We start from the raw sequence: 19,728 nt of genomic DNA on the forward strand, positions 1-19,728 counted from the left end.
TCGTTAGTATCTCCGAAAATCAGAGCTTGTGTGCCGCCTTGAGGAATCACGACATTAGCTACTTGACTTGGTTGAATATTGACTAATAGAGGTTGCCCCGTTGATCTATCGATGACATGTGGAACCTGATGAACTATCGGCTCGGTAGGAATTGGTTTTGGCTCTGAATCCTGTATGACGATAGAACTGTCCGGTAATAGAGGATCTTTTTGTGCCCATGGCGGTCGTTTTTGTTCTTCCGATGATAATACGACCGAAGTCGGGTGGGAGGTTTCGATTGGTTTGTCCGGATGAATCTTGAAACAAATTTTCATATGTTACACATACACTGAGCAAATAAATGTATATGTATAAATAATAGACGTGAAACATACTTCGTCAAGGCTCGCAGGTGGCGTTAAGGGATCTTTAGCGCTCCAGGGTCTTCTATACTTCTCCGGATTCCACTCCGGAATTTTATGGTTTACATTAGGATTCGCGTACTGCTCTACGTTTGGTCTGTTGGGTGGCTTCAGCAAAGGATCATTCTCCAGAATATCCTGTTTCGATGCGATTCTTTTAGGCGGTGATGATTGAACGGGAAGCAATTTTTGAGGCTGTTTAGGAGCTGTCGGATGATTCGTATCGAGAGGAATGGAAACCGGCACTTTCAAATGGTCCTCATAAACCTGATGAGCCGGCAAAATCTGCACTTGCGTGACTTGCGCAGTTTGTTGAGCTTGTACATCGTCGTCGTTTTCCAGGACCTCTAATACAGGATGTACCGGAATGTTCGGTACCGGTAACGGTGGTGGTTTCATGCCGATGTGCTCTTCGTCTTTTAGAAACGTCTGCGGCGGTCTCGGCGCCATTTTGCCTGGTTTTCCTATGATAACATCGCTGTTGGCGGTGATAACTTCACCCGGAGATATCGGTATACCGTCGGCAAGACTGCTGGTCACCTTGTGGCGCGTCTCAGCGATGTAATTGTGATTGAGATTTGCCAGATGGGCAGCTAGAAGTTGGCAGCCGTACAGTATTTGAACTGCGCGAAATAAAACGTTAATAACTATTGCGAAAAAGAAAGAGAATCGTTACCGATGTGTTGGCTTTCAGCGGTTTCTATGTCACCGTCAGCAAATTCCGCGACGGGTATGTAGATCGGCGATCGTTGCGTCGTGACTTCTTGAATCTCTGCCAGGGGTACACTGTCGTTTCTACGAGTAGCGGTTTTTCCTTGTAATAATCCGGCCATCGCTGTGATTACTGGTCCCAAAGCCGATAAGCTATTTATTCCTAAAGAACCCAGACTAAGGAGAGGTTTGCTAACTGAAACATCGTCTCCGGATTGAGAATTCGGCCGTTTATTTTGTGGTTCGTCGCTTGCTAGCGTAGTACCATTATTATCCTGTATAAAAATTGCAAATTATTATTTACACGTCTCATTTGAAATATTCACTCCATATGTTTCGTTGTGGTAAATATTAAAAAGTTGCTTCTTTTAGTTTATTGGAAAAATTGTAATAAATGAAATGTACCTGTTTATCGATAGAATCTGCTGGCTTTACGTCGGAATTAACATCTTCCGGCAACGTCTCCGTCGTACTTGTAGTGTTCGTGGGACTTTTCTCGTGCTTTTTTATTTCCGTAATAGAGGTTGATTGTGGGAGATTCGAGGTCGCGGTTGGATCAATCTGGTCCTCCTCGTCAAAGAAAATAATCGTCGAGCCCGTGACGACGTTTTTCACCGGATCGGAATGATGCGCGGTCGTCAATAAGGCGTTCATATATCCGGCGTCTAATAAACTCGGGGCTATTGACTCCGTCACAACGTTCTCAACGATATGTGAACGAGACGTCACGGTCGTTGACGTTTCGCCATCTGGGCCAGCCTGACAGGAGAGAAATTTTAAATGTATGTAGGGCGTAAATATATTGTATTAAAAGTACCGTAAATACCTGTAGTAACGTCGTGAAGTAAGTGAACGTGGTAAGGTATGTTTTAGTAGCAAAGATCTGTATGGGCTCCGGCGTAGGATTAACCGGAGCGGTTTTCATGGTTGTTTTTCGCACTGGCACTTTCTCCAATACCACGTCAGTTGACGTGGCTACGTTCGTGCGAACTACCGTGCTACCTTTCTCCAAAAATGTATTGAAATACGTGTACGTGATGTAATACGTCTTAGTCATATCTGTCACGCTACCGTCGGTGTTGTCCAAGGCAGTCAGGGTGGTTGTAACACTGGTTGGTCGCGGCGGAGGAGCTGATTCTGTTACTATCAACTAGAAAAATCGAGAAGGAAATAATGTAATGTCGCAGTGAATATCGATGTCAAAATTTGTGGAAAGAAAATAAGCTAACCTGAGTAATTGTGTCGCTGACCATCTCTGTTTTTGTTCGACCCTCTTCCATAAACGTCTTTTCTAACACTCTGGTACTGAGATATGTATTGGTTTCCGGTCGCGGAGCTTCTGATGGCTGGAGAATCATGTCTAGGTAATGTTGCGGCGCGGTAACCGTGTTCGTTATTACTTTCGTGCTACTTTCTAAGGCGTCATTCACATCCGGATGATCTGTGTTCAAAGTCAAATACGTGTAAGTCGTTTTAAATACTTCGGTACGTAGAGTCGGAGATACTTCCAGAGTCACGGCTGCCGTTTCGGAGCCAGGTTTTCTGTGCCGTTCTTCTGTCGCTGTATTCGCTACCACCTAAAAGAAATAGTAAAATTATTTTACTAGTAAAAATTTTTGTAGAACGTTTTAAAAATTGAACGTTGATTGAAATACTTCCATTGATGCTGATATTAAAAAATATGTGAAAAGGTGATTCATAGAGAAATTCAATATCACAATCAGTCCTTTCTGTAATAATTTTTCTTGATTTAAAGATATCGGATCTTTTTGAAAAAAAAGTATATTAAAGCTATAAATTTTATTATTTACCAATCGATAAAAATCTAACGCTTTATAATATATTTCTTTTTAACACGTGATGCCTTTTCCTACACAATAATTTCTTTCTTGTGTATTTATGTTTTGAGATCACACAAGTCATAGATAAATTATTCTATAATATACATATGTGGTTTAAATTATTAACAAATTATAAAGGGGAGACATGAAGTTTAAGTAAAGGTTTTATTCGGAGAAATATGTATACAGATACGTTTGCGTAAGCACCTGCTGCTCTGTGGAAACGGTAGTCGTTCCATCCTTAGTGATTGTGTTGAGGTACGTGAAAGTTGTTGTGCAAGTCTTCGTGACAAACTCGTTCGGTTTATCTTGAGGCAGGAGCATGACCACCGCTTCTGACAAGGTGAGGGTAGGTTGAGGATTCGAATTTTCCCATCGTAGAGCCGGAGTTGGCCCGGCGACAATGACTTCCACGCCATTCGACATTACGCGGGTCGCTAAATTGAACCTGCGCCCTTCTTCCTCATCCTTCGCCTCGTATTCTCCTGTCGTTACGATTTCATAAGCAATGATTCACACCATGTTGCATACATATATATATGGAAAACTTACTTTGCAATAATGACTTTATTACTGTTTTTTTAAATACTAAAACAAAATTTCTTAGCGATGTGACAAATACTGTAAAATTGTAAGCTTACCTATCGTTGATGTTGTTCAAAGTAACAATCAAATAATATATGTGTCAATATATTTAGAATTAAAAAGAATCATATATTTTTAATTCTATATATATTATAATCAAATGTATAACTAAGTTTTACAAAAAGTTCATAAAGTCGTACAGGGCGGGATTAATATTTGTATATATGTATATATATCGTACATAAAAACGCAAATTTAGATATGTACAGCGTCGTTTTGTCATATACAGTATTTACATTTCATACAGGGCTGTAATGTACAGGAAAAAAATTTAGAATACCAGAAGCCAATTGACACAGTATTTAACAGAGCATTTACACAGTCCAATAGTCCGTACAGTTTCGTACAAGTCTAACCAAATTCGCGTAATCAGGAAGTCTATAGCGTAAAAAAGATTATTAGTCTAAGGATTATATTACATACGGCGATTACCGTGTGCACTTTACGTTGGTGAAATGACCAGTTACATCATCTCGGTTTCTTTTTTTAACAAAATTATTTCCCGATCAATATTACTTCGAGGAAACATCGTACGTGTTTCATACATGAGTTTAAAGATATCTCAACGTTCTTGTGCACTGTGCAATCGTCGTGAGAGAGAAAGAGAGAGAGAGAGGTCTCAGATGGACAAAAGGTACTACTCACCGGCAACGGGTACTGGATTATACACAGATGATACGAAGCCGGCTGACGACTCCACGGTAGGAGTGACAGTCACCGTGACCGGCACCGTCAACGTAAGTGTCGTCACTCTCGGTCGTACGGTCGTCGACGACGTCACTTTAGTCTCCAGTCCGTTAAGTTGCGTCACCACATAAGTATACGTCCTCAGTCGCGTCGACGTCACTACCGTCTCCGTGTAATAAACGCTCGTGCTGGGCTCCAGCGCGAGATCCGGTGTGAATTTAGTCTCTAGATCGACCGTATCTGATTTCGACGGTAAGATCTCGGGGAAATCGAGGCGAGACAACGACAGATAAAGATCATCCGCTAGCCCGGCCTCGATCTCCTCTGGTGTAGGCGAAGCGATCTCGCTCGTGACTTTCGTCGCGGGTGCGGAGATTGCGGTGACCGACGAGGACTTTGTTTCGCGGGTGTAATTTGCGCCAAGGGGTATCACGCTGGGTACGTACGAATCGTCGAGATAAGTTGACGAATCGGTATCGCGAGTCGGTGACTTTGTAGTCTCGAGCGGTATAACGCTCTCAAAACTCGGCGCGATCGCGATATCAGATGGAAGGACCGTTCCGATTAGAGAAATCTGGGTCGAATTAGAGTCAGTTATGACATCTGGTTGAATAGGTCGCACTGTTAATATTTCTTCTGGGTTCTCGTTGATTGTTTCTGGTATCGCGCTACGTTCTGTAGACTCTTCAGGAGCTGAGGTTGTTTCCTGTCCTTTACCTTCCGTCGTAATGTTTTCTTTATCGGGGATGCTCGTAGATTCATCGAACACATTTAATTTAGTGGTATCCTCCATGAAAGTAGTTTGCTCTTCAGGAGTGGCAGTGGTAGAGGTCTGCTCTTTTGCTGCTAATTTATCATCGCCATCTTCTTTAATACGAGTAAGTTCAGTAGTTGGTACTTCTTCGTTTACGATGGTCTTCGTTGATAATTTTGTATTATTGATGTCTTTCAAAGCGATCGATTCCGTTATATTTATCGATGCATTATCGGATTCTTGAGGCGTTTTTATTGTTTGCTCCTCGGGCAGATTTGTTAGTGTAGTTTGGCTGATCGGTGTTGTCGTTACAGTAATATTGTCATTCTCAACATCGCTCTTATTAGACACAATATTATCCTCGTCCTTGTGAGAAATTCTAGGATGCTCATCCTTCATTAAAACTGTGATTTTATTTACATTTTCAGTAGTAGTAGTCGTGTCGTTGTAGTCATCTTCGTATTCTTCGTCTCCCTCGTCGTCAGACGCAGGGAAAAAGAAATTGTCGGTGATAATCACTGCCGTGTTTGATGTGCCTTCTTCAGATTTAGTAGAACTGGCATCCAACGATACAATACTCGCCTCCTCGTCAGGTTTATTGTCAATAAGATTCGGCGTTTCTTCGAGACTGGGCGTAACAGCGGAATGATCCTTTCCTCTAACAATCTCGCTCTCGTGCTCTTCCTCATGTTCTTCTGAATATTCATCATATGCGGAAGAAGGCGCGGTGAAGAATCCAGTGGTAATAATGGCAAAAGTCGACGTCGGTAGTATCGGACGCACCGCGACTAATTTCTTCCTGGTCACTCTAACTTTATTTTTAGTTGGCGTTGGCGTAGGTTGAAGCTTTCTACGTCTTGTTATAGTTACTTTGTGCTTTCCAAAACCAGTAGGCTGGTAATTTCCATAGTCTGCCGGTGTGTCGGTCGAATAAATCGAGTCGACCGATCCGAGAGTTCTGACACGCGTCACTACGATTCTCCGTGGTGCATGCGTGGTAGACGTAACGTACGCGAGATCTTTGGTGCGAGATGTCAAGGGTCTGCGTCGAACAACCGTAAACTTATGTTGTCTAGCAGTTCTGCTACGCACAACGGGTACTCGAACTCTAACACGCTTTCGTGGTATCTCCTCGAAAGATTCGTCATCATCGTCGACCCTTCCATTATTTATATAATCCTCGTTTGTGAACCATGTATTAATGGTACCTTCTCTGTTGCGTTCAATATTCCTACTTCCGTATTGCACCGATTCAGCGTAGAGATTACCTGCAAAGGTGACCGTTCCACTCGTCTGTTCGAATCATATCTCGCCTTGTACTTAAGTTCATTCCGCGATCTAATGAAAATCTATATGATCAAGCAGCGATAAAGCCATTCTTGGATGTTGCTTTTGTGATGCGTTAATCGATTGGAGTTAAATAACGCTGCCGTCTCGTGTTCAATTTTTTTGTGTGCTCGTCTGATTGAATTTTGCCACGTACACTTTGCATTTTAGTAACGTTACCGGGCGGTTGAGCGACTTTTCTGTTTGTTGTAATGTTGTTGGCGAGACGGAAGAGTATCATGTCCGATTTTGTCGTGTGGGCGCGCGTGCGGCGGCAGATCGAGGCTGTGTTAGTAAAAGGAAATGTGGGACGACGCTCGAAGGGGATACTTTTAAGAAGGAAATACAGAAGAGATTCAAGAGAGGTCGGGAGAGAGAGAGAGAGCGAACTGAACAGAACGGACACGAGACGACCATCCTCGCGAATGACTCTCGTCTTTCACTGAAGCTGTAAACTACCCATGACCCTTCCTTTACATAATTTCAAGGAAAGGGACCCCGGCAGTCTCGGGATTGTCTATATTACATACGAAGCAGCTTCGATTTTCATCGATGTTGCTCGTTTTCTTCCCACTACGACGTGCCCGAAGAAGCTGGACCGATGCTCTCCGGATGAAAGAGATTTGGGAAAGGCGGTTAGCCTCTGGGGCGATTTCAAGTGGGTCTCAATAAAATTATGGACTTATAATATAAGGACGAAAGAGAGAGAAGAGGGTGAGGAGCGGGGATGGATTTTTGTATAACAGAGAGAGGGAATAAGATTAGGTATAGATGGACGTGGAAATGTGCCGTCCGACGTCACCCACTACGCTCTCGAGACTTTGTGTTGGTGCGTGTGCGCCGATAGGATCTTCGCTTCCCGCCAGAATGGCAACGGCTACTGGTCCAGCGTGCAACGACGGCGGTACGGAAGGCCGGACTTCGACGGCTCCTTCCGAAGCGTCTCTTCGTCTTCTGGATGCGGTGGCGGAATCGTTGATTTTTACAGTACTCAGAACAGTGCTGAATTCTCCGGGTCTGCGGCCGGAAACGTAGAGCGTCACCACGCTAGATTCAGCTTTCGTAGCTGCGGAGGCTTTGGACTCCTTTTTCTTGTCGTTCGATTTACCGCGTCCGCGTGATCTGGACGGCTTCTGATATTCTTCCACATCGTCTTCGAAATACTCGTCGCTGTCGTGTCTATAATCGGAATCGGCTGGCTGATGTCTTCTCTCGACTTCTCCTGGTAAGGTGTTACTCTGCGTGAATGGAGCAGCCGCGAACAGAGGATCCAGCAACGGATTGGGGTTCTGCGGTTGCGTCTGTGGTTGTTGCAGCAATAACAAGAGGGAATTTATGTTGGCCGCCGGTATCGCGACCGTTGGGGTCACCACAACGGTGTCCGTTATGAATTCCGTCGCTGTAACGACGTTGGTCGAGGAGTCGACCAGAGTCGTCAAAATCTCCTTCCCGCGAAAGGTGAGAGGAATAATAGTGCTCTGATGTTTCGTTATTGTAGTGACGTAGGAAGTGGTGCGTGTGTTATATTGCGTGGTGGGCGTAGCTTGGGGTTGTAACAGAGGATTCGGCTGACCTAATTGACCCAGAAGTAATTGCGAAAGAAGAATATTGGCGAGGGGAGCGTTGCCGGGCAAGGAAGGCTGAACCGTAGAAACTATGTTCTCCACGGAGTACACCGTCGTGGGTATAATAACCGATTGAGAGACGCGACGGCCACCGAGGCTCGTGAGGGTGTGCGAGATACGTGTGGTGGGTGTCTGGTGCAGCAAGAATCGCGTGACTTCGGCCTGGCCTTGAACATTGGTACCCGTCACTTCAGTAACGATCACTACGAGTGGCTTTCCGTCTCCAGCAGTTACTGTGCTATACTGAGAGGGCCCGAGGACTTCGGTGCTTGGTTGTGCCGTTATAATATTTCGATGTTCCGTGACACCGTTGTTCACCACAGGAATTGTTACTTCCGTCGGTACATAATGTGTTACGGTTATGGTCCCGTCGAAGTTTGGATATACAGTAGGCGCTTCCCGAATGTCCTCGTAAGTTCCTCTACCTCTTGAAGAAACCCTCCTGTTGTTCCCGCTTCTACCGTTTGTTGATCTCGAGCGAGATGATGGTACTCTTCGGGAATTCGTTAAGTCCGATTTGGAAGATCCATTTCGTAATCTCGGTGGCCTAACCCTTCCGTTGTCAGATTTACTGGTAGATCTACTGCTTGGTCTGGGACTGGAAGTTGGCCTCTTGTAACCTGATCTGTTCGAAGATGAGTCCTTTTCTCTCAATGTAAACTGTCTTCCATTACTTGAGGTCGGTGATGGTTTTATTCTGACAGATCCATTTCTATTTCCACTAGGTTGCTTCGGTCTGGTTCTGGGCTTACTTTGCTGATTCGATAGCTCCGACGTTTCCGCTGTTTGATCGGGACTGTTCGACGTTTTCTGCGATGGTGAAGACGTTAAACTTCGCGCGCGATTATTATAACGAGCTGGAGGTTTCGCTATTTTTACAATGTCTTCCTTATTCTCTACGGCGTCCAACGAATCAGATCTATCTTCCGCTTTTGCAGAAGACGACTGAGCGGGTCTACGGAAACGGCTGCTGTATGCCCTCAACTGGCTAGCTTGACGACGAATTCTTCTTGTTCTGGCTCCGAAAGGTCTAATTTGTACGACAGGTCCAACAGCTTTCCCAGAGCGACGATTCACATTTCCGTTTGATCTTCTGTCTTCATGTTCCGATCCTTCATAATCATTATCCGATATTTCTTCAACGGGTTCGTCTTCGAAACCTTCGTTGCCCTCATTTTGTCCCTCATTTGATTTGATTGGCTCTTCAGTAGTTACTTCTTGCTTTCTACCGAGCAGTCCACGTGGTGGGAACAAACCTGTATTGCTCGGTCGTGTTCTCGTAGATACCGGAGGAGTGGCTCTAGAATTTGTTCGTCCATTGGTTACTCTAGGAACCGTTGGCGCGCTTGGTCTGTTTAAATTTCCCGATCGTCTTGGCGTTGTAGTCGTCGGTGGTCTTGAAGTAGTTGCCGACCTGCCGTTACTGTTTAAATTAATAGGTCTGCGGAATCTGAGGAGCGGATTCGTAGATCTTCTGGATGATTCTGTCGTAGTTTGCAGAGGAGTGGTAACGGTTTCACCGTCGAAGTACTCTGTAAACGGCGTTTCATCCGTTACGAGCGTAGTCGTGGTGAACTCATTGGCGTCGTTCTCTTGATCGTCTTGTTTGGCGGTAGGTTGCCCTCTCAATAACGTCGACGATGGTCGGATTCCTGCGCGGTATTTCGATGTGGCACCAGGAAACGCGGAACTCGAAGCGCGAGTTGCAACCCTGGCGGAGGATCCTCTCACCGACGTGGGGCCACGTCTGTTGCCTTGAAACGCGGACGACGGAGTTATTCTGGGTTGCACTCTACCTCGGGTACTACCCGCTGGGAATGCCGTGCTTGAAGTAGTGGCGGTTCCGCGTCTGCCTGAAAATCTTCTTGAGCTTGATGGAGATAACGTCGAGGAATACGGCCCGATTGGTGATGTAACGCGACCTCGCGACGATGCGAACCTGTTACCCTTACCAGCCAAAGTGGCAGTTATCGTCGGAGTTATGTCCGTTCTGGTAATAGTCGTCGCGGCTTGCGCGCCTTTGCGTTTCGGATTGAAGGTCGGCCTATTCCTGGAGGCGAACGGTCTTATCACGGGCGTGAAAGTTCTCTTTCTCGTCGAGAACGTCAACCGTGATTTCTTCTTCGAACTTTGTCCGTCATCGCCTTCCTCGCCCTCCTCGTCATCTTCCTCATTCTGACCGGAATCCTCGTCTTGATCGGCAGAATCTGCCGTGTGGTCTTCAGATAAAGAAGATTGGATAACGGCGGGAGAAGGCAATATTCCCGGGATACCCGTCGATTGACTCGGAGGCAGAGTGGAAGTCGGCGAGATGTTTGCCGTGGAAGTCGGCACAAAGAAGCTGGAAGTACTTTCGATAATCTGAGCATATCTTCCTTCGATGCTCGTGCCAATTACTTTTGATTGATAAAATGTGGTAGTACTGTTATTCTCCATCTGGCCTTGAATCAAGCGTACTAAGCCTGTTCGGTGACCTTGAGTCGGCGGAATGCTCGCTTTTCTTTCCTCGTCTATCTTGGTGCTTGATGTACTTTCGATCACTTTAGCGTAAGTACCCTTGAAAAGCGTGCCGATTTGCTTAGTCGTAAAGTAAACGGTGGTGACTTCATCAGCATCTATCACGCTTCCTTTATTCAAAGATAGAACTCCCGTAGGGAGAACCGGCGTGGCTATCGACGAAGAAGGTAATGGCGGTGTTTCTATCCTCGTCGAGCTCTTTACCACTCGTGCATAATATCCATCTATGTAAGTACCGTATACATCTGTCGTGTAGTGAGTCGTGGTATCGTCGTGTATATCACTTGAACGTATCGTCGAAATCAAGCCCGTTTTCAGAGTTTCGGTCGCCTTAAGTGTCACGGTTTTCTCGTCGGTATTTATTGTCTGAATCGGCGGATACACAGGTCCACCGATCGCGCGACCAGTCGCCTGTTGTGTCGCAATGTCTGGTATCGATACGCTCGTTACAGTCTCCAATCTGCTATTCAAGATTGTCTCATTTCCGATATAGGATGTAGTGAAGTAAGTGAATGTGGTGTAGAAGGTCGTGGGTTCGGGCGAAATTGACGAAGCGTTCACGATGTTCTGATCAGGTTTGGTTGTAATCGGCGATTGTCCGTTCGTATCCTCGGCGATGGATTTTCCAGCGTTGCCGAAAGGTGTCACTTCGTTGTCCGCCGTGATCTTGGACTCCTCTTCGTTGGCTGCTTTCTCCTCCGATGGCGGATTCACAGTTGGCGTGTAAGTCATTATCACACCGAGCTCCACCGTAGGTGTAGGTGAGACACCCGGTGTGACAACGTTGCTGATGGTTTCCTCGCGACTAGTGGTTATAGTATCACCACCCTTGTAGAACGTCGTCCAATACGTGAAGGTCGTGAAATATGTTACTGGCAGTGTGCTGGTTGGAACCGGCACTACGAGGGATGGCCTCAAAGTTTCTGTGACGACATTCGTAACTGTTTCCAAACGACTGGCGACATTCGTCTGGTCGCCCTTATACATTGTCGTGAAGTACGTGAAGGTCGTGTAACTGGTCTGCAGTAGCAACGTCGGTGCGGGCTCGACCTCATGATTGTTCGACTCTGATAATTCTTGGTCCTCTGGAACGATGTTTCTCCGGTCCACATCTAAAACAGTGCCACCACCAGAGCTGGAAGAGGACACGACGTCCGTGATCATGGAGCCCAGAACTTCCACGTCTGTCGGAGGATTGGGCGTTACTTGCGCGCCTACTTGGAAGTTGCGGAATAAGCGTTCAGTGGTGGATCGATCTTCTAAAGTGGTAGGCACCTCTGTCGTAATTTCAGTAGTTTCGTCAGTGCGCTCGGTGTTAGCTTGCTTGGCTTTTTTCGCTAGTGAAAGTGCTTCTTCTTGTGATTTCTGACGTTGAAGAGCTGCCAAATAAGCTAAAATTTCTGGAGGGGCTGCAGCTTTATTTTTGACAGATTCAGATCTCGGTGTCGTTGGCCGAGCCGTTTCTTGCGGAACAGATTGAACCTTGGTAGGTGTAATAGTCTCCGTGACGACGTTAGTGAAGACTTCGGTTCGCGTCTCGATTTCCGTCTCGTCGTCCACAAAGATAGTGGTAAAATATGTGTACGTCGTATAATACGTCTTTACTTGTTCCTTTACAGCTGCGCTCGCCATAGCTGGAGTAGGGCTCGGTTCTAAATCGGTGGTCCATCCATCGGATGTCTCGAAATCATCAACAGTCGTAATAGATTCCGTTGGAACGTTCTCTTGTAACGTGGTATCCTGTTGCTGGAAAGTAGTTAGACCTCCTTCGGTCGTTTCATCAGAAACTCGATAGATCGGTTCGGTACCTTTGTTGAAATCCTCGGGAGTACGAGCGTTTGTTATTACCGACGGCAAGGTATTTTGCGATATCGTCGTCGGGGATATCAGAACGGATTCATCTTTCTCGAAGAGACTGGCGACAACGGCAGAAACACCATTTGGCCCGACAGTCTGCGTGATAACGTTAGTCTCAACAACCTGCCGACTAGATACGCTAGATGTATTTTCTTGGAAGAACGTCGTTAAATACGTGTACGTCGTGTATAGGGTCTTGAAAATGAGCTCTATCTCTTCATCTTGTTTAGTAGTTTGCTCTTCTTCGATTTCATCGGGCAAGCTTGGCGTTCTCTGCCTTGTGCCTGGCAAAGAAGCAGTAGGACGAATCAAATTTTTGGTCGCGGTAGGTCGGATTAACTCTGTCAAGAAAGTTACCTCGGAAGAGACTACCTCCCGAGAACGTATCGACGTCGTAGTGTGATCGCTGTCGCCCGGAATGAAGAAAGTTGTGAAGTACGTGAATGTCTTGTAGACGGTGGATGGTAATAATCTAGTAGCTAATGTCGCTTTCTCTTTCACGTCTGAACCGGATTCGTGCTTATGTCCGTCAGATTGAAGATTATTTCGAGAGTCACCTTTGATACTGCGACCCTGAGGATCTCCTGGCACGATATCGTTAGGAATTTCATCGTCTAAAGTCGGTAGCACCGATTCGGTCGTTCCTAATACTCTCCTCGCGCTTTCTAAAATGTCCTTCAGTGTCGTCAAGACACTATCCGTTGTGCCTTTCAACGGAGTAGTCAGTTCATTCATCTCTTCCTCGCTAGTCGTGATGGTCGTCGGCGTGGTAGAAGGCAATCCTTCGACGGTGGTATCCTGATCATCGGATTCCGTTTCGGTTGTACCGTAGTCCACGGTAGTGTCATCAGTTCCATACGTTACAGTAGCATCATCCGGGAAGAAGTACACGTTCGAAGATGTGTGAATGATTTGCGCATAGTTTGTGCCGATATATGTGCCATAAATGTGGCTCTTATAATGAGTCGTAGTACCGTCCGACGAAGTAGTGGAATCGATGACTTTCAGAAGACCCGTCGGCTTCAACGATCCCGTTTCGACATCGGGCACCAGCAGTAATGGTTCCGTGGATCTCTTGGACGACTCGACATCGATTTCCTCGGTAACGCTTGGCTGAATGTTGCCGCGATTAATAGCGCTCAGAAGCTGATCGTCTGAGCCGTGCTTCCGGTCTCCCTCGTAGGGTCGATCGGTTCTCGCGTGTTCCATTACGGTGGTAGGCTGGATCTTTAATACTGCTACGCCGTCATCCGGACGAAGCGTGGCGTCGCCTTTGATCGTGGTAGCGGGACGGCCCATGGGCGCCGGCGACGTGCTCGGCGAAAAGATGATGACGGTATCGCCGACTGTGGTCGTGAAATCCGCGAAGCCATGGTAGGTCACCGTGGCGAGGGGCTTCAGATCCACCTTCCTCTGCGGCGGAGTTTTCACCTGCGGCTTAAAGATCTTCGGCACTCGCGGTCTGAAAGTCTTTGACTGCGCATCGTCGAGCGAATCAAAGTTGTTTGACACGTATTCATGTTTGACGGTATAAGTGGGCAGATTATCGGCTGGTCGAACCTTCGCCGGTTTAAATCTCTGCGTGTCCGCGCTCAGCTCTCTTTTATTGAATATGTCATTTTCTTTGGACAGATCGTCCAATTTCGAGGTAGTCCCGGTCTCCTTTTTATTTTCGCTCGATTCTGCGTTACTGTTGCTATTCAGCACTTCAATCTCTTCGATAGCTCTGATTGGCGCGTTATCAAGAGCCACGCGAAGCCGCCAATCATCTTCCGGTGCCCTCGAGGGATAAACGACGTAGGGACTCGACGGATCCGGCGCCGGCTCTTTATCGTAGAATACTCTGCTGGATGTAGATAGAATCCTCGCGTAGAGACGACCGTTGTCCAGAGTCGTACCCACAACCTGAGTGGCGAATTCGGTACTCGCGCCATCTTGCACAAATGTCCGTGCCGTTTTTGTCAATATTCCAAGTGGTGGTGCGGACTTTCCGGGACGTGCCGATACCAAGAGGACCGTGGTCACTCCTGGGTTGCCAAATCCGAAAGAAATATACGAGGAGCAATGTTAAAACGGCACAGAAACACGTCGCATCGATGCCAATGGAATCGTCGGAAACGAATGAACGAACGAAGAAATGGGGGGGGGGAAGCGATTTGCATCAGCAAAACGGGACACGAAGTTATCAAAATATGATTGAGTTGGAATCGAGCGCAAATGTGTGCAACGAATTCGATTCGTTCAATCGCATGTCACGTTTACAGACCCGTCCGTGTCGTAATCGTCGTACCGAGTATACGTCAGCGTCGTTTGTTACGTCGGTCGATGACGGTTCGCGTCGTAATATTTTTATTTTTATTTTTGTTATCGTAATGTAGGTCGTCGGAGAGACGGAGTGGCGGACGGACGTTGGAGGCAGACGGCATCCGTTGTTGAGAAGAGTTGAAGGCGGGGAGCAGACGGGAGCAGTAACAGAAACAGAAAAAAAGAGACAGACGATCTTAATAGACGAGCCTTCTTCTTTCGTAGTCTAGGACACCTGTTGTAACATTATCCGCGGTTCCCCCGCTTAATTTGCATCGCTACCCTACTTCTCGAAAAAACGCTGTTCCTTAAATAGAGAGTGAGGAAAAACTGGCATGCATACGAGGGAAAGAGAGAAAGACATTTAGCTAACAATAAGTTGCTTAAGATAGTTAAGTTGCTTATGTACAACCCCTGAGTCCTGAAAATTCTAAGATCAGGAACGTTGAGCGGTATTCGCCATAAAAGAGTGAGAATGGAAATGAGAATGAAAATATTTAAAATAATACATTCAAATATAAAATTGCGTTCTTTTTATTTTATTGTTTCATTATTTTTAAAGCATCGTTTATTAGATTGGCCATCGTTTATTAGAATTTTCATGACTTGGGGAGGGACAACTCGCAATCAATCGTACGACAGAACTTAAAGCCAGATACCACCGAAACGAGATGACATATACAATACATATTGTAGTCAACTCAGCGACAGGAAAATGTATTACTCGCTTGAGACACTTATTTACACGGCCGCACCTCGCGTCAACACGCACATGGATAATTGAGATACGCAAAATGATGTATCGTGAGAAGAGATAAGTTAAAGAACGCAGAGACAAAGAACAAAAGCGGAAAGACCATTCGATGTTACAGGCTTGCACTCAAACTTCATGGCACAGGAGCGTTAAATCGAAAGTATAAAAGATATTTTTGTCGAACGACCGTCGATGTTATTCGAAAAGGTGAATATTGAGTGCAAGCCTTATCTACGTGTATCGGTGTGATTCAGGTGTCGCATATGTGTCACGACTAGCATACACTTGTTAGCCACGTTAACATAAACATTTACGGAGAGACTTACCCTCTAGATCCCTTTCTATCCTGGGAGCTCTAACATTATTCGATAAAACTCCATCTGTAAGAAAAGAAAGGGGACATTTTTTAACGCACACGTCATTAACTAATTTATTTAATGTGCCTAATTTGCATGTGTGAGCGAAACGCAAGGTCGCTTCAATGCGTTTGACAGAGGAAGCGTGGGTGGTGAAAGGAAATTTATTGAAGGATGTTGTGATAGTAGGAGCTTCGTTTGGTCATCGTCATATTTCCTCGCGAAATAATTGCTATGCGTCATACGGAATGTCATCACGTTGACTTTTTTCATATTCGCAGAAATTTTTTCATGTCGCGACAGCGACTTCCGTTTTGATATTTTAAAATCGAGAGAGAGACAGAGATGGAAGTTTCCAAGTATTTGTAAGATTTTTTCGGGGTCCTCAAGGACTTAATTGCGCGTTTACTCGTAATCTACAGAAAAAAACGAGGAGAAACGGGAGACACGGAGAAAAAAAAAGCGAAGACGAATGTCTTCGTGTCTAGGAAAGTCTGTATGGGAATGGGCATAGAGAGGACTCCAGACGTCGGCGACACCGAAGATGTCGTCCGGAGAGGCCGAGACGTACAGTTATCTGACCGACTCCTTTTCTCGCGAAGAATATCTCTACGTCGTTTTCTTTCCCGCGTGCACGTGAGCGCCTGTGCACTTGCGCGTGCACGTGGCTGCGTATACACTGCGCATGTCGATAAGTAGCTATGAGTACCCTTCTATATTACAGTACACACGATTTGTAGCAGGTTGATCCACGTAAAGGGAAAAGAGTCAACGCATACAACAAATTCAATATATCGTGTATCATTCTTGGACGCTCTTTCACCGTTCGGAAATATTTGTCACGGAAACGTGTCCATTTTTGGAATGTTGAACCGTACGCCGCGATCAGCACCCAATGATCCAGTGACGTTGAACTCGCGGCGAATTGACCGGGGCAGGTGACATCCGGTTTATTCGACGACGAGCGTTTCTCGGTACCGCGGCAATCGGGACCGGCGTACCGAGGTCGTGCTCGTCCCCGGACACCATTGGGTCAGCTGGTCGACTTCGCGTCGCCCTTCTTTCCCTGGCGTCTGGCCTCCAGCCAACCGGGCCGTTTTGCGGCCCCCGACAAACCGGTCGTCGCGTCACGTTACCCAACAATCGGGTAACGATCGCGGCCGCGCTGACGTACGTGGGAGAGAGAATTCGTGTTCGACATCGTGCACCGCGTGCGCACGTTATTTCGACGCGACTTGAATCGCGTTATGAAATGCACCGGCGCGGCGTCGTGATTACGCCAATCCGCCGCCAATCAACTCATCATGCATTATTAAGTCCGAGATAAGATTTCGAACAAGTAGGATAAATTTGTTTGTGCATATACACAGGTTCCTTGACGAAGCTGTTACGCTACGTAACAGGGTTGTAGCGGAATCGTGAGTGAACGTTGAATAAGAATTGCGAAAACGTTCCGGATGGCAGTGTGTGACGTATCGACGGACCATTTCTGCTACTTTCGAGTTGCATGATTTCACGCATAATTTTCCCGCATAGTTTCCCGCGCTCGCACGATAGCGCTCGTAAGTTACAGCTTCTGGTATTCGAAGGCGCATTTTACTCGCGTTCGTAAGTCGGTAAGGAGATACGCGGGGCCCACCTGACGATCGACTTCCACGTACGCAGCTGCATAATCGTGGTTGCATAGGCGACGGCTACCTTGAGCTCGTTTTCTTGCGCGATACGCGAGCGAGGAGAAATCCTCCGAGGATTACGCTCGTTTCGTAAGAACAATTCGTCCATTCATGTCGCGCTATGTACGACCCGCGGCTAATGCCCGAAAGATTTTTCTCGCCGTAAGAACGATGATTGCTCCCGGGCAATCTCGGTGGCGTTTAACGGCGACGAACGACTGGTGTGTTGCGCCAACGAGATTCCACAATGATGGATAGGGTCGTCGGCATTCCGTGATAAAAAAACCATTGCAAATCCATAAATACGTTTGATCCTGCTACTTTCTAGGAGTTAGAACCTTACGATTAAAAATTGCGTTTTTACTTACGCAATTCAAGCGTCCTTTGAATCGGCAATTCTGGGATTACATTTGATCGCGAAAGTAAAATCAGCAATTTTGTTATTCAAAATAAATGAGAGCTGCTCCGTGAAAAGCTATTTAGCGGACTGTGCATTCAACGGTGGGTGTCCACGTTAACCCTGACTATACGTGTCGTAAGTTTTAAGTGTCTTGTGAGAGCGACGCGGATATCAAGGTAACGCAGTCGTCGACCAATGCAAGACAGACGATTTTAATCTCACTTTCAATAGTGGGCGACATCATGCATTACGTACCATACTTAGAACAATGGCGCTGTGATACGCAAGACGTGTAAGATAAAGAGATACAACGAAGATTAATGAGGATGTCTCAAAACATTTAGCGAAGACACCGTGATTGAGATTAGAAGTTGATTCCAAGCTAGATTATCTATTCCTCTTTTCATTAAAAAAAATTTTAAATTAACTTTGCGATGCGTGCGCCAGACAACGATGAATCACATTAACGTCTTCCTTACGTTTTCCGGTGCAAGCCCCTTCCCGAAAAGAGAGAACGATGAGGCAGCAAACGAATCGCATATGTAATTTGTCGAAATCTGATTTTGCCGCAGCGGCAGCTATGAATTAATTTCTCACGTTACGAGCAACAAGTTAACTGGCCGTGTAATAGTCGATGCGGCCATTCCGGAATGTGTTTGCTTTGAGTCGAGACGCGCGTTGAAACATGAGGTAAACCAAGAATAATGATGATTACTTTCGCTTGCTCAATGAGTTCTTGCAATCGACCGGCAATACCTACGACGTCTCGCGTCGGTACTTTCGTTCATCTTTATTTAATTGCATTCGCAAAAAGTGTCGAGAATTCGAATTTCACAGAGGGATGAGTCCCTTCTTGATGAAAACGCGTGAGCGATTAAAAGTCCAGTTACTCCGAAGCTTGTATCTCGCGAAATTTTCACAGAGGAGATGTTTCAATCGACTCACAACTCTGCGCGCTATTGTTTCGCGTTAATTGAGAACGTATCGATCTTCCACGCTAAATCTCGTAGGCAACATAAAATCTCGCGCTTCAGGCGCCACGGAACGGGTTCGAGAGAGAAAGCGTTCGATCGTGGGAACCGGTAACCGGTGGCACCAGCAGATACGATCTCGCGCAGATACGAATTCCTTAAATTATCACTTTGGCCGCACACTAACGCCTAATTTTACGGGTTCACGTGCACGTTTGAAGCGATATATTAGGCATGTTAAAATTGTTTCCGCTGTAATTAACGCTAATATTTCTCATACTCGTGACGCTTCTGACGCCTTTGCTCGAATGATCGGAATACCACGGGAAGTCGAAGCCCTCCGAAGAAACGTCCTCACGTACGTTTGAAGCGATATATTAGGCATATTAAAATTGTTTCCGCTGTAATTAACGCTGATATTTCTTATACTCGTGACGCTTCTGACGCCTTTGCTCGAACGATCGGAATACCACGGGAAGTCGAAGCCCTCCGAAAAAACTTACGGAAGCATTTGCGTAGTATAAATGCTGTTTCGGTATTCGTTGCAATCCCTGTCATGCGGAACGTCGCGTACACTTGTCGTTTAAGCGACAAGTCCATGGTGAGATTTGTGAGTTCAATATCCATCGGGTAGCTATGTCCAGCCAACCAACCGGAAAATGACAAGTTGCTTCCGCAATATCCGACGTCTTTCTTGCTCCTTCACGTCGTATAAATGTCTCTTGACATGGCTAACATGGGTCGCGCTCGTGCGAGCGTAAAAGAAAGTAAACCGACGGGCGAGAAAAGAAGTACATTCTTTGCGCGTTATTTACGTGCCTCACGGATCGATTATTTATTTTATTTAGCGAAACTACTTTGTTTTATAATCCGATAGAAAAAGGATACGGCTTGTTCGCTTAAAAA

The 19,728-nt window shown here is 46.0% G+C and overlaps 3 protein-coding genes across 3 annotated transcripts in view; all 3 read right to left on the reverse strand.

Annotated features, from left to right (window-relative positions):
• Positions 1 to 468: 468 nt before the first annotated feature.
• LOC105568224 lies at positions 469 to 2,609 on the reverse strand. The gene is made up of 6 exons (XM_012023694.1): positions 2,342 to 2,609; positions 1,939 to 2,262; positions 1,518 to 1,871; positions 1,078 to 1,387; positions 579 to 1,024; positions 469 to 498 (listed from the first exon to the last, which is right to left on the reverse strand). The coding sequence occupies exons 1-6, from the start codon at positions 2,468 to 2,470 to the stop codon at positions 469 to 471; spliced, it is 1,593 nt and encodes a 530-aa protein (XP_011879084.1). The 5' UTR covers positions 2,471 to 2,609.
• A 648-nt stretch (positions 2,610 to 3,257) lies between these two features.
• LOC105568225 (FK506-binding protein 5-like) lies at positions 3,258 to 6,606 on the reverse strand. Its single transcript, XM_012023695.1, has 4 exons — positions 6,546 to 6,606; positions 4,244 to 6,307; positions 3,294 to 3,438; positions 3,258 to 3,261 (listed from the first exon to the last, which is right to left on the reverse strand). Exons 1-4 carry the CDS (start codon positions 6,604 to 6,606, stop codon positions 3,258 to 3,260), a joined length of 2,274 nt encoding a protein of 757 aa, XP_011879085.1.
• Positions 6,607 to 7,126: 520 nt separating this feature from the next.
• Positions 7,127 to 19,728, reverse strand: part of LOC105568226 (mucin-12) — a 31,906-nt gene continuing 19,304 nt past the window's right edge. The window contains exons 2-3 of the mRNA XM_012023697.1: positions 15,749 to 15,802; positions 7,127 to 14,391 (exon numbers count right to left, since the gene is read on the reverse strand). Of these exons, the coding sequence (XP_011879087.1) occupies positions 7,127 to 14,391; positions 15,749 to 15,802 (7,319 nt within the window). The remainder of the gene's footprint in view (positions 14,392 to 15,748; positions 15,803 to 19,728) is intronic.

Source organism: Vollenhovia emeryi, unplaced genomic scaffold, assembly GCF_000949405.1.
Source record: "Vollenhovia emeryi isolate VEMERY1.0 unplaced genomic scaffold, V.emery_V1.0 DF939131.1, whole genome shotgun sequence".
Lineage (NCBI taxonomy): Eukaryota > Metazoa > Arthropoda > Insecta > Hymenoptera > Formicidae > Vollenhovia > Vollenhovia emeryi.

Coding starts and splice junctions, on each gene's coding strand:
- LOC105568224 (XM_012023694.1), bottom strand. CDS start 2,470: ATGATTCTCCAGCCATCAGAAGCTCCGCGACCGGAAACCAATACATAT. Junction 1,872..1,938: donor ACTTCACGACGTTACTACAG/GTATTTACGGTA, acceptor CTCTCCTGTCAG/GCTGGCCCAGATGGCGAAAC. Junction 1,388..1,517: donor CAGATTCTATCGATAAACAG/GTACATTTCATT, acceptor ATTTTTATACAG/GATAATAATGGTACTACGCT.
- LOC105568225 (XM_012023695.1), bottom strand. CDS start 6,606: ATGATACTCTTCCGTCTCGCCAACAACATTACAACAAACAGAAAAGTC. Junction 6,308..6,545: donor AAAAGTCGCTCAACCGCCCG/GTAACGTTACTA, acceptor TCACCTTTGCAG/GTAATCTCTACGCTGAATCG. Junction 3,439..4,243: donor TAATCCAGTACCCGTTGCCG/GTGAGTAGTACC, acceptor TCGTAACGACAG/GAGAATACGAGGCGAAGGAT.